Consider the following 13,902-nt stretch of genomic DNA (forward strand, 5'->3'; position numbering starts at 1 on the left):
CAGCCTTCTCACTCAGATAATCTTCTTCTTTCCTCCTCTTCTTTCCATAATGCACTAAAATTATGAATTTGTTTTCCTCTTTCCTCTATTATATGGTAGCAGGGGAGGCAACTGTTTGTATTTGTCAAAAGTACAGGGCTTGGTATATGGCAGTTTCTGAATTAATTAACATTTACTGAATGAATGAATCCTCTTGGTTGCTGGTTATATGTGTTTCTCTCACCTAGTGTACTAATCTGTTTTTTCTGTGATAACGCCCCAAGTCTCAGTGGATTTCTTGCTCCACAGGTTGGAGAGGTGACTGTGGTAGCTGCAGGTTTCTGTCAATGTCTTCTCACCTTGTGCACAGACTAAAGCAGTGGCCTCTCTTTGGTCCATGCTGGTCTCAAGATGGAAGGTAGGACTGTAAGAGGGCTGATGGAAACAGTAATGCATCTTAAAGCCTCTGCTTAAACTGGAACAGTCACTTCTACCACATCCCAAGGGCTAAAGTAAGTTAGGTGGCCAAGTCCAATATCAGTGGCATGGAAAAAATATGCTTCCCAGAGGGAGGGAGGGGGCTGGAGTGAATATTTGCTAAACAAGAATATCATCTACCATGCATTGTTACCCAAGCTTTCTATCAACACTATTTTGATGTTCTAATTAGCTTTTAAAATCAGAAAACTAAAGTCCCCTACAACGTATATACAGGGGGTGCCAAAAAAAATGTATACACATTTTAAGAAAAAGCTGTATTAAAATGATAACAAAATATGAATACAAGTCACATTTGATTTCTGCAATTATAAAAGATGCTCAAACTGGTTACCACCAGCATCCAGACACTTCTGATTATGGTAAACGACTGCTTGAGCAACACTGACCAAAGTGTCCACTTGTATACAATTTTGGCACCCCTGGTATTAAAGTCAGGATCCATTCAGTTCCAGGGACAGAAAATAACTCAAAGTAGTTTATGCAAAAAGGAAAGTTACCAACCCATGACCTCACTGGGAAGTACCAGGAGTAGATTCAATTGAAGCCCAGGGGCTCAAACAATGCCCTCAGGCCTCTCTCCATCTCTTCACTCTGTTCATCTCAGTGTGTTGATCTTATTCTCCCAAAGGTCTCAGAGGTGGTTTCCGTTTGCTGGAGACAGGGGCTAAGGCACCTGCAAGACCTACAAACTACTAGGTGCTAAGAGATCAGGCTTTAGATCACCAAGTTTACGATTCAGGTTTTCTATCGATTTTATAAATGATAGCTAGCAAATCTACAAGTGTAAGTTAAATGAGAAGGCTAATTTAAGAATATGGGAAATTCACTGTTTCAGGATTTGGCCAAACATTTTAATCTTAAGAACCTTCCCTTGAGAGTGTTCTCTTATTATTGGACACAATGAAACCAATAATTTTATAGGAAATACGTTTATTATTGATCATCTCAATTCAAAAATACTCATTCTTTCTTAGGGCTGGTCCATCATATTCTGTATCCTTAAACGTATTAAATAACCAAAATTATGAGCAATTTTATTTAACAGTACATAGACACTTCTGTAAGATAAACAACACAAGAATTCCTAACAATGAAACAGGCTCTCCAGAATGTGCCATTAAAACAAAGGAGGCATTTTCAATCACAAGATATAGGAACCCATGGATAAAATCTAACAGAGCACATGCTGGAAAATGGGATCAAAAAATGTTATGATCCACCCTCACCTTGTTTGCTGTGGGAAGGCATAGGCACCGGTTGTGAAAGGGGATTAGGATATGGTCACTTCTGTCTGGAGAATGGGTCCTTTGGGCACGGGACTCACGTTATCTAAGTTCCCCAACTTGCCCATGTAATTATGACCAGAGGTTTTAAGGAGAAGACAAGAGCAGGAAGTATTTAGCTTTGACTTTTGAGCAGATGTAACACCAGCTCTTCATCCTCTGCTAAAGACAGGCCCGTATCCAAAGGCTCTAAGGTTTCCCACTTGGCCTTCTTCTTGTTACGACTTGTGGGTCCCGTGTCTTCCACTTGACTGTTGTTCCTTTTCCTCATGCCCTGCTTCTTCTTGGTAACACTGCTGAGAACAAAGCCAATGATTTACTTCATAAATAATTAAATTCATTATTATGAAACCAAACACTCAAAATAGAATAAAATTACCAGTAATAGTTGGTAAAGTAATATTATTATTATTATTATTATTATTATTATTATTATTATTATTTAAGAGGGAAAGAAACTATAACTTCAGGATATCTGTGTCATAAGTACCTCCCATATAATGGATGGGAAGAGAAGGCCTGTCTCTCACGCACTGGGCACTGTACACAGTAGTCTGCACACACTGTCTTTTCCAATTCTCACAATTCTAGGAAACTGGGGATGTATTATCCACAATCTGAAAACACTGAGAGGTACATAGTCTGGCTCCAGACCAGCTCCAATCTGTGCTTGTCCTGCCTCATCAAACCATCTCTATTTAAGGTTGGGTTACCCGGTAGGTAGCAGTCTGTGGGCTAACAGATTATCAGGATACCAGGTGCTAATTCTAATATCTCTGCATGAAGTGGTGACATATAGATCACAAAGAAAACAGAACCTAAAACATTAAATTACAAATTATTTAGGACACCAAATAAATTTTCCCATTTAAAATTGGTCTCTTAAGTCCTACACAGTCTTGAGAAATCATAAACATTATTACTGCATTCTGCACACACCCTGAGGCACAAACCTTAAAAATAAAGCTAACTTCTGAAGATAGAGGCAATCATTTGATACATTAAAAATAAAAAAGGCAAAACCTCCTCAAAAAATTTTGAGATACTGTCATCATGTTCAAAGATGACCCAATTATTGGATACAAAATTAAAAACTAAAGAACCCATCTATTAGCAATGGCAGTAACAACGATTCAGTATGGGTTTACTAAGGGTCTGGCACTGTGCTGCATCCTTTACGCAGGTTACATCATTTATCTTCATGAAAATCCTTGGTGTGTGAAGTATTAGCCTCATTCTACAGTGAGGTTAAGAGAGGTTAAATGACTGGATCCAGATTTTACACTCGGGGTTCACACCCAGATCTAGATGACTAAATTCAGCTCAAAGCCAGGCTACTGAAAGCAATTTGAGTTTACTCGCTTTAGTCAACATTTGGAGGACAAAACTAGCTGTGAAAGAGCATTGGTTAGGCATCAACACAGTCAGAGCCTGGCCAACCAACTATTATAATACGTCTAAGTCTTAGATTCCTTATCTGTGAAGATGAGGATTACATAATTTACTTAGCAGAACTGCTATAAGAATTAAATAAAATTACGTAAGTACAAGAACATAGCAGTGCTAAATCCATGGTAGTTTCCTTGCTGCCTATAAACAACTTCCTTTCAAATAAGTGCTTACGTTGATGTTTTATAAGAGCAAAAAAAATCATCATAGAACTTACATTACAGTCCAAGCATACGATGTAGTCCCAAAGAGAACTGCTCAAGTTTCAATGGACTCTATTACTCCTTAAGAAGAGAGCTTGGATAGCAAAGTGAATGTGCCTAATCAGCATATACATTTATGACCAGCCTGAAGCAAAACTAAATAACTTTCCCATTTACCTCCCAGAAATGCCCAACGCCCTTACTCAGCAGCCATACTCTCACCATCGGAGGAAAGACAAACTACTAGTCAACACTATGAGGTTATTTAAAGCCACAAATAACTGCATTTTTAAATAGTGCCTGGAAAGATGGATACGAAAGTGTTCCCTATGATGGGAATTCAGTTGGCAAAGAAATAATTCTTAGTGCAAAGGGGCCTCATAAAAAGTATTGAGTCCTAATCTGCTTGAGTATGGCCAGTTCTGTGCCAATTCCATTGGGCTAGAGTGCTGTGATTTATTTGGTATAAGATAATACTTATTTTTACTCTGCCTGTACTTCAAGTGCATGTCAGAGCAGCTCATCAGAAGTAGCCTAATTAGTGGGCTTTACTAATGCATCTTTTATTAATGTGCTCCTGCACATTATATTCCCTGCAGGAAATAGCTGGTTTGGATAATAAAAGAAAGATGAGAAATTTACACAGCCCAAATATTTTCATGATTAGCCGCTTTGCTCCTTTGTGGACCAGTTCAAATTCAAGAAAGATATTTTATACTACTTTCCACAGCAAGTAAGTGGTAATTTTTATATTAAATTATTAAACAATAATATAGATATTCTACATGTAATTCACCCCAAGGGAGGATAATGTAATGCATTAGAGAACACTCAGTAAGCAGAGAGCAAAATATGGTCACAATCTGGTCTCTTCAGAAAGACCGCTTCCAAACGGTGTGGCATTGGACAGTGATATGGCTGAATAATGCATTCTTTGTTCACTTCCCCTCCCGACAACAATCTGGCATCCACCCACAGACAACAGTGCTCTCGTGGGAGCTGTGGGATGTAGCACTATACGCCCAGGGACCTGGGAGGAGTCTTACCCAACTATGTGTTGGATGATAAGCAGGCAGACCTGGGTCCTGGCTGTGAGCCCCTCCATGTCCCATGAACCAGATGCAGCCCCTCTTGGCTGTGGGGAGTGCTGCCTTAGATAGTCACTTAGAGACAGGAGAGCTTTGTGGGAGTCCTAGTTTCCAGGGGAGAAGTTCCAACACAACTGGAGCAAAAACTATGAATTTGGATTCACTGGAGAGAGTTTGGAACAGTTGGACTTTACACACATCAGCCTCCCCCAAGGTAGCACAGCTCAGGGCCAAGAGAGATGTTCTCTGCCTGTGATTTTTCTCATGGAGGAAAGTGAGAGCATGTGAGTGAGTGCCCGGCTTCCTAGCTGTATGGGATGTTGCTAAAGAGGCCCAATTCTCCCTCACCCCATCCAGAACACTAAATCCTGAGCTGCATGACTGGGGGTTAAGAAGAGGCTAGGAGAACAGGAGCTAGAACTCTGAGGGAATTAAAAGGGTGCGGATCCTACTAACTGCATCATCTATTCCAACAAGAAGCTCGTCCATGAACCACTGGAAATGCCTCACCTGTGGATCCCTCCTATTGGCCCATGGGTACCCCCAGCACTCTGCATGCCTCACCCACACACACCCCCATCCTGTGGCCAGCTCCTTCCCAAGAGCAGCAGTGAGAGTGAGCTTTGCCAGACGGCTGGTGAACATGTGCAGATAGCCAACCTAAATCTATGAACCAGGGAGAGATCATAAACTTCAGCTTTAGGGCCACCCCTGAGAAAGCAAAAGGGAAGTGGGTCAACACACAATCTAGCCTTGTGTGTTGCAGGATTGAGAGAAGGCATAGGAGCTTAAAATTCTTCCTCAAGAGGGAGCAAGAAGTATAGATATAGGCAGAACATTCCACTGAAGAGTAACAGAATAAATATTCTTCACAGGTTCACATGAAACATTCTTCATGATAGAGCATATGATAAGTTACAAAACGTGTGTTAGCAAATTGAAGACTAAAATCATACCAAGTATCTTTTCTGACCACAATGGTATGAAACTAGAAATTAATACAAATAAATTGCAAAATTCACAAACATGTGGAAATTAAACAACACAGTCCTCAACAACCAATGGATTCAGATGGAATCAAAAGGTAAATAAAAAACTATCTTGAAACAAAAAATAAAAGAAATAGAATATACCAAAATATATGGTATGCAGCAAAAGCAGTTCTAAGAGGGACATTTATAGTGATAAATAACTACAGTAAGAAAAAAGAAAGATCTCAAATAAATACCCTCACTTTACACCTCAAGGAATTAAAAAAGAATAAACTAAGCCCAAAATTAGCAGAAGGAAGTAAATGACAAAGATCAGAAAGGAAATAAATGAAATAGAGACCAGAACAAAAAATAGAAAAGATCAACAAAACTAAAACTAGTTTTTTGAAAAGATAAAAAAGTTGACAAACCTTTAGCTAGCCATAAAAAAGGATAATAAAACGCAAATAAAATCAGAAATGAAAGAGGAAACATTACAACTGATTACACAAAAATACAAAGAATTATAAAAACTACTACAAAAAATTATATGCCAACAAATTGCATAAGCAAGAAAAAATGAATGAATGCCTAGAAACTTACAACCTACAAAGACTGAATTATGAAGAAATAGACAATCTGAAGAGATTCATAACAAATAAGAACATTGAATCAGTAATCAAAATCTCCCAACAAACAAAAGTCCAAGACCAGATAGCTTCACTGGGGAGTTGAATTCACTGGGGAATTCTACCAAACATTTAAAGGAGAATTAACACCAATCCTTAAACTCATCCAAAAAACATTGCCAAACTCATTTTCCAAGGCCACCATTACCCTAATACCAAAGCCAGGTAAGGGTACTACAAGAAAACTACAGGTCAATATCCCTGATGAATATAGATGTAAAAATTCTCAACAAAGTACTAGCAAGCTAAATTCAATAGCACATTAAAAGGATCATACACTATGATCAAGTAGGATTTATCCCTGGGATGCAAGCATGGTTCAACACACCCAAATCAATAAATGTGATTCACATTAATAGAATGAAAGTTGAAAATCACATGATCATAGCAATAGATGCAGAAAAACCACTTGATAAAGTTCAACATACATTTATGATAAAAATCAATAAATTGGGTATTTATTGAATGTACCTCAACATAATAAAAGCCCTATATGACAAGCCTACAATTAATATCATACTCAATGGTAAATGGTTGAAAGCTTTTCCTCTAAGATCAGGAACAAGACAAGGATACCCACCCAGTCTCACCACTCCCATTCAACATTGTACTGGACTTCCCAGCAAGAGAATTAGGCAAGAAAAAGAAATAAAAGGTATCTACATCAGAAAGGAAGAAGTAAAACTGTCATTGTTTGTAGACGATATGACCTTCTATACAGAAAATCCTAAAGACTACCAAATCTGTTAGAACTAATCAGTGAATACAGTAAAGTTCCAGGCTATATAAACCAGTAGTGCTTCTATATACTAATAGTGAATTACCTGAAAAAGAAATAAAGTATCCCATTCACAAAGCATCAAAAACAACGAAATTCTTAGAAATAAATGTAACCAAGGAGGTGAAAGATCTATACACTGAAAACTATAATGCTTTGATGAAAGAAACCGAAGAAGACACGAATAAATGGGAAGACATGCAGTGTTCATGGAGCAGAAGAATTAATATTGTTAAAATGGCCATACCACCCAAAGCCATCTATAGATTCAATGTAATCTCTATCAAGTTCTGATGACATTTGCAGAGAAATACTTCTAAAAATCCTGAAATTTGTATGGAACCACAAAAGACCCTATATAGCCAAAGTGATCCTGAGAAAGAACAAAGCTGAAGGAATCACACATTCAGATTTCAAATTACATTACAGAGCTTTATTAATAAAAAATAATACAGTATGGGTATAAAAACAGACACATAGGCCAACAGAACAGAATTGAGAGCCCAGAAATAAACTCTCACATATACAGTCAACTAGTATTTGACAAGAGAGCCAAGAATACTCAATGGGGAAAAAGACAGTCTCTTCAATAAATAGTATTAGAAAAACTAGATAACCATATGCAGAAGAATAAAATTGGACTCCTGTCTGACATCATTCACATAAATGAACTTGAAATGGATTGAACACTGAAACATAAGACCTGAAACCGTTAAAACTCCTACAAGAAAACAGTGACAAAACTCCTTGACATGGGTCTTGGCAATTATTTTTTTGGATATGATAACAAAAGCATAAGCAACAAAAGCAAAAATAAGTGTCTACATGAAACTACAAAGCTTCTGCACAACAAAAGAAACAATCAACAAAATGAAAAGGCAACCTATAGAATGGAAGGAAACATTTGTTAACCACACATCTGATAAGGGGTTAATATCCAAAATATTTAAGGAAGTTATATAACTCAATAGCAAAAAATCAAACAATCTGATTTAAAAACAGGCGGAGAAACTGAATAGACATTTTTCCAAAGACGACATACAGATGGCCAACAGGTATATGAAAAGATGCTCGATATTATTAATCACCAGGGAAATGCAAATCAAAGCCACAATGAGATATCACCTCACTCCTGTTAGCATGGCTGTCATCAACAAGACAAGAGATAAATGCTGGTGAGGCTGTGGAGAAAGGGAACCCTCGTGCAGTTGGTGGGATTGTAAATTGGCACAACCACTACTGAAAACAATATGGAAGTTCTTCAAAAAATTATAAATAGAACTATCATATAATCCCACTTCTGGGTATATACCCAAAGGAAATGAAATCAGGATCCCGAAGAAATGTCTGCACTTCCATGTTCACTGCAGCATTATTCAGGACAGCCAATATATAGAAACAAGCTAAATGTCCATGAATAGATAAATGGATAAAGATATCACACACACGCGCGCGTACACACGCACAAATATTATTCAGCCATGAGAAGGAAATCCTGCCATTTGTGACAAAATGATTGGTCTTTGAGGGTTTTATGCTAAATGAAATAAGTCAGACAGAGAAAGACAAACACTATATGTTATCACTTATATGTGGTATGTGAAAAAGCTTGAATTTATAGCAACAGAGAATAGAATGGTGATTATCAGGGGTTGAGGGGGTGGAGGAAATGGTCTCCCCATTGTTGGTGAAAAGGTCTAAACTTCCACTTATAAGATGAATAAGCTCTGGGGTCTAACATACAGTGTGGTGACTATAGTTAAAATATTATATATTTGAAAGCTGCTAAGAGAGTAGATCTTAAATGTTCTCACCAAATACACAAAAATGGTAAGTATGCGATGGTGTTAGCCAGCATTAAGGTGGTAATCATTTCACTATATGTATCAAATCAACACGTACACCTTAAACTTACACATGGTACATGTCAATTATACCTCAAAGCTGAGGGGGTGAGGTGGAGGTGGGGATCAAATTCATGAAAGTATAGAAGCCTCTATTTTACTTATATCCTGATGAATTAATTAGGCAGAAGGCTTCTGACTCCATCTAGTTAATGTTCACCAGGAGCTTACTGGCTCCATTTAAGCACTGGGACTTCTCTGTTATTGCTTAATAGTCTAATTGTATGTAACAGTGAGTTCTAGTTTCTTGGTGCCTTAAGGCAGCACATCATTAGTGCAGTTTCCCAAATAAACGGGGGAACCTTCTGAAGGTCTGCTGAAAGAAAGAAACAGAAACACAGGTGCGAAACAGCGGTAACCCCAGTGAGTGCCCTTCATGAAGTAAGTGTGCTCCACGGATCTGAGGGAGGTAAGGAGGCTCACGACAGGAACTGACAGCTTGTAGTGGCCTACGAAACAGGCCAGGAGTTTGAACCTGAGCTCTACACCTTATTTTTATATCAGTACTTCTGTGTGACTTAAAGTGCTGAACTCTCTCCACATTCTTCAAATATATGAGGTAAGTGTCAAAGGGACCATACTACTGCTCAGCATTAAGAGAGTACAACACATTGGCTGATAAAAACACAACTAAAAGAGCAAAAGCGTGGCTCAAGCACCAAAAGCCCTATTGCTATAAAAGCAAAACAATCAAAGCAAAAGATTCAGAGCCTCTAATCTTTCAATAATCCAAATAATAAAGAGATTTATGGTGTGTCATTTGAAGGACCAATCACATAACAAAACACAAAGAAAAATATCACAATGGAACGTGTACCTTGAACCAACAACTGGGAAATTCTACTGCAATGACTAATTTTAGTGAAAATGGGTATATGAAAGCTTGTCACAATAGCCAAAATAAACATTTGAGCCAATTTATTCATTGTTAACTAAGAAAAAGATGTAACATTTGAATGTGATTTCAGTTTTAAAATCTTAATATATTAATAATTGAGTTTTAAATAAAATACATGTAACTTTTTTACTTTCTGATTTCTCTGAAACCAAAGTTCAAAATTCTCTCAGAAAGTGAAATGACTGTACAGTAGGTTTGAATTCCTGGTTTCAACATTTTATTTTTGTCAGGTACTTGGAGTTACCTAGTCACGCAGAATAAGCGTGTAGTCTGTGTTACATGTATGAGAAACAAATCAAGGAGGTCGGCCTTCCTCCTGGCCCCTCCGCCCAGCACTCCGCATACATGGTCTTTACTCATGAAATCAGAGACATTTCCTGTGTGTTCCCATGGGTGCCCCTCTGTAAGCGTGGCACTTCCCTCCAGCTGGGTTATCCATTGCTTCAAGACTCATCTTCATTTCCTCATCTCCTATTAAAAGTGATCTCTTTTCTCTGAATTCCTACAGCTCTAATTGTTTATTAGTCATTTAGTACCTAGCCTTGCTACTTTCTAATACTAAAGTGATTTTTTTTCACCTGCGTGCATCTTAACTCCCAATTAAAATGAAAACTCCTGGGTGGGAATGTAAATTACTACAACCACCTTTCAAAAGTCATTCAAGTATGCATGCCCAGCAATTTCTCTCTGGGAATTTATCCCCAGGAAATAATTAGGGAGTATAAAGATTTAGTTACAGGATATTCAAGGCAAAGCTATTTGTGATTTCTGAAAGTTGGATACCCAAATGTCCAATCGTAAGGGATTAATTTTTTATATACAGTGATAGAAGTACAACTGACTCGGTTGTACTCTTAAAACCTATGTATTTTTACTAACCTTTGTCACCCAAAAAAATTTTAATAAAAAATCCATCAAAAAAAAAAAGATGCAGCTATTAAAAATAATATCGCAGGAATTTATTGACACAAAACACTTATAAAATCAATATAGAAAGAGAGTATATATCTTTGTTTAAAAAAGGCTACATGTATATTTGCATAGAAAAAGATCTGGAAAAATTTTTTAAATGTTCTTTTTGCTGAAATACGTGTTTTCTGATTTTTCTGTAATAAACTTGTATTGCTCTTTGCAATAAGAAGAGAAACTTAAATTTGAAGGAAAAAGTTGTTTGGGGCAGCTAAATGTATATCAATTATTCTTCAAAGTTCAACAAAGTTCAGAAGCATCGAGAGTACGTGTACTACATAAGCATCAGCCTGGATCTCTGGATCCATAGACGTATGGGGAGAGGTGAGAATTAAGTCAGGATAGATGGGTCATCGGTTATTTTCAGTATTTCAAAACACCTGAAACTGTGTACCACAGACTAAATTCTAGTATTTCTTTGCTTTTGGCTAGAATTATATTAACTGAGCTTTGTAAATACTTGACACCCCAGAAGGTTGAGTGGGTTGGAAATTATGTCTATGTTAATAAAACAAATGTGAAACATTAAGTATTAACTGTCTTGAAAGACAGAAATCTTTTAAAACATAGGGATCATTAGGGTTGTCTGTGATGTTGAAAAGGTTGTAAGTCATGTTATAGACGTGAGAACGGTGCTCCGTAGACCACATGGAGAAAATTGTGGGAGTTTGGATAGTTTTACTTTTCAGTTTTCTACATAGGCTTCTAAGGACAAGAATGATTTCCATGTCCATTAACCATCAAGAAAAAAAGTTAAAAACCAGTCTTTTTAAATCAAGGTTCTTGTTGAAACATCGTATGTCAACAACCTCAATGTCTCACATGTAACATTCCTCCCATTCCTGCCAACCCTACACATGCTGAAAGGAGGATTCTTTGTAAAGCACACTTTGCTCTTGTAATTCCTTCTCAACACTTCTGTGACTGCCTCTAGAATTATTTAGTATACTACTTAAGGACTCTCGTGATCGTGGCACAGGCCTGCCTCTGTAACCTACTCCTCACTGTACATACCGATCTTTTGGACTTATTGGCCCCTGAACATGCTCTAGGTCCTCAACTTCTTTGGTCTCCATTTAGAATTCCCTCCTTCTGTTTCACAACCCAGTTCCAATATTACCAATATCATCCTCAAAGATTCCATCTTGTATGACTACACATTATGCACTGTTTGTGCCTCTCCCATGCACTCATTCTGAATGACATCACAGCACAGATCCCATCCTTTTGCCTACTTAAGCCTTAGCTTTGTGAAGTCTGGGGATGTTCGTCTTCTTCATCTCTGAGTCACTCAATAAATGTCCACTCATCTAAATGATAGAAATCATGACCTTGTTGGGGTTGTCTGAGTCCTGAAAACTACCACCACTGCAATGAAGAAAGGAACGTTTCGACAGACGTTGCTTCTAATTTGATTTCCAGCACAGTCACAGAGGTCCCTTACCCTGGGAGCACCCCCGAGCACTCAGTGCCATCTGTGACAGCACAAGCTCCTGTCTGCTAACCAAGCCTGCTTTTAATAGCACAAGTTCCCGCTGTTCTAAATTTTGCCTTTGCATATGTTACTTACAATTACATAAATGGTCACATTATCGCTACATTCAGTAACTTAGTTTTCCAAATATATGACTTCTGCTGAGTTAACACCCAGTCAGTGGACAGTTAAAATTTTACCATTATTGCAGCTTCCGCATGAGCCCTAATGGGCAAGCATCTAAATTTTAAGTAGTTACAGGTTGATCAGTATCACTCCTTGACTGTATCTTCTTATTGCCTCTTCCTCAGTCCATTACTTAAATATCAACAGTTCCAGATTCCATCCTTGGCCCTCTCCTATTATCATTTTACATATTCATTCTGAGCATTCTCATCCAGTTCAGTGTTTCAACTACCTTCCACAATGCTGATGACTTTAAAAATACCCGCCTTTAGCCTAGACTTCTTGCCTCACCACCAGGTCAGCATTTAACCAGCTCCTGGATATCTCCACCCACATTTCCCAAAGCACCTCAAACCCAACATGCCCCTCACTACTACCCGTTTTCCCCACTCTGTTCTTCCTCCCATATTTCTCTTTTGAGTGAACTGTTAACACTCCCACTGAAAGCCTGGAAGTCATGCTCTAACAACCTTCCCTTTCACATCCTTAGTTTAACCGATTATTTCCTCACTAATCTCTCTCAAATCCACCGAATTTTCCTAGTGCCTCTGCAACTACCTTAATTTAGGCTTCGTTATTCATTCCCCTTCTTCACCTGACTCAGCTCTGAGAAGCCTTCCTGGACCATCCCAATCCAGGCGAAGTGCCCTCTTAGTTGCCCACCATCTATGGCTCATCTCCATCACATCATCTGAAATGCTGTACTGAGATTGTCCATTTGCTTATCTACTTCCGCCATTAGATTCCAAGTTTCCTTGAGGACAAAAACTTTGCCTTATTCTTCTTTGTGGCCACACTGCCCTGGTGTGGCTCAATAAATGTTTCTTAAATAAATAATGAATAAACCCACTGGGCTGAGCTTCTGTACTGCTAAATATCTGACTGGCCCACTCTATATCCTATGGGTCAGATCACATTCTTACCTTCTTTGCAACATCGATGATTCACTTCAAGCCAGTACGTAGGTGGACATTTATATCCATACTGTCTTTTTTCCCCAAAGAGTGTAATGGAAATTAATTCCAAAGCAACCCAAAAGATCAAAGCCACATTTAAAAAGCATTAATGGCAGAAGGAAAATAATACTAGAAAGAAGAAGTACCCAATAACCTCAGACTCAGAAAAAGAAATGAGGCAATACAAACATTGTAGAAAGAGCCTAACTTGGCATGTTAATTCAACAAAAAAGAAATTTTAATTTTATTTGCCAACAATATACAACTCTTGTCCTCTTAAAAATGTATAACCCATGTCAAAACCTTAACCCTCAATGAAGTATGTACACCAGTCACCAAACCACTGTGGATCCAGAGAAAAACATCAGGTTCCATAAGACATGCAGTAACAGGAGAAATGTTGGTTTCCCAACACTGTCCTTGACTTTGACTCAGGATGGTGTGCCACCAGCAGATACAATATCGAGACAGAGTAAAATCAGTGAATGCTTATCAAAAACGCTAAAGAAAGCTGAAACTGAAATTGAAGTTGCTGACACAAGAGGAGGTACTACCTAATATCAATGGAAAACGA

At 38.0% G+C, this 13,902-nt stretch overlaps 1 protein-coding gene across 2 annotated transcripts in view; it reads right to left on the bottom strand.

Moving 5' to 3' along the window:
* Positions 1–1,393: 1,393 nt before the first annotated feature.
* DDX10 (DEAD-box helicase 10) overlaps positions 1,394–13,902 on the bottom strand; it is a 292,846-nt gene continuing 280,337 nt past the window's right edge. The window contains exon 18 of one of the 2 annotated variants that reach the window (XM_019714905.3): positions 1,394–2,056. In XM_019714905.3, coding sequence (XP_019570464.3) covers positions 1,879–2,056 — 178 coding nt within the window. In that variant the 3' untranslated portion in view covers positions 1,394–1,878. Of the gene's footprint in view, positions 2,060–13,902 lie in introns of both variants that reach the window. The other variant, XM_019714904.3, reaches the window with a different exon arrangement.

The sequence above is a fragment of the Rhinolophus sinicus genome, chromosome 14, assembly GCF_057876585.1.
Source record: "Rhinolophus sinicus isolate RSI-liver-muscle chromosome 14, RSI-T2T, whole genome shotgun sequence".
Taxonomy (NCBI): Eukaryota; Metazoa; Chordata; class Mammalia; order Chiroptera; family Rhinolophidae; genus Rhinolophus; species Rhinolophus sinicus.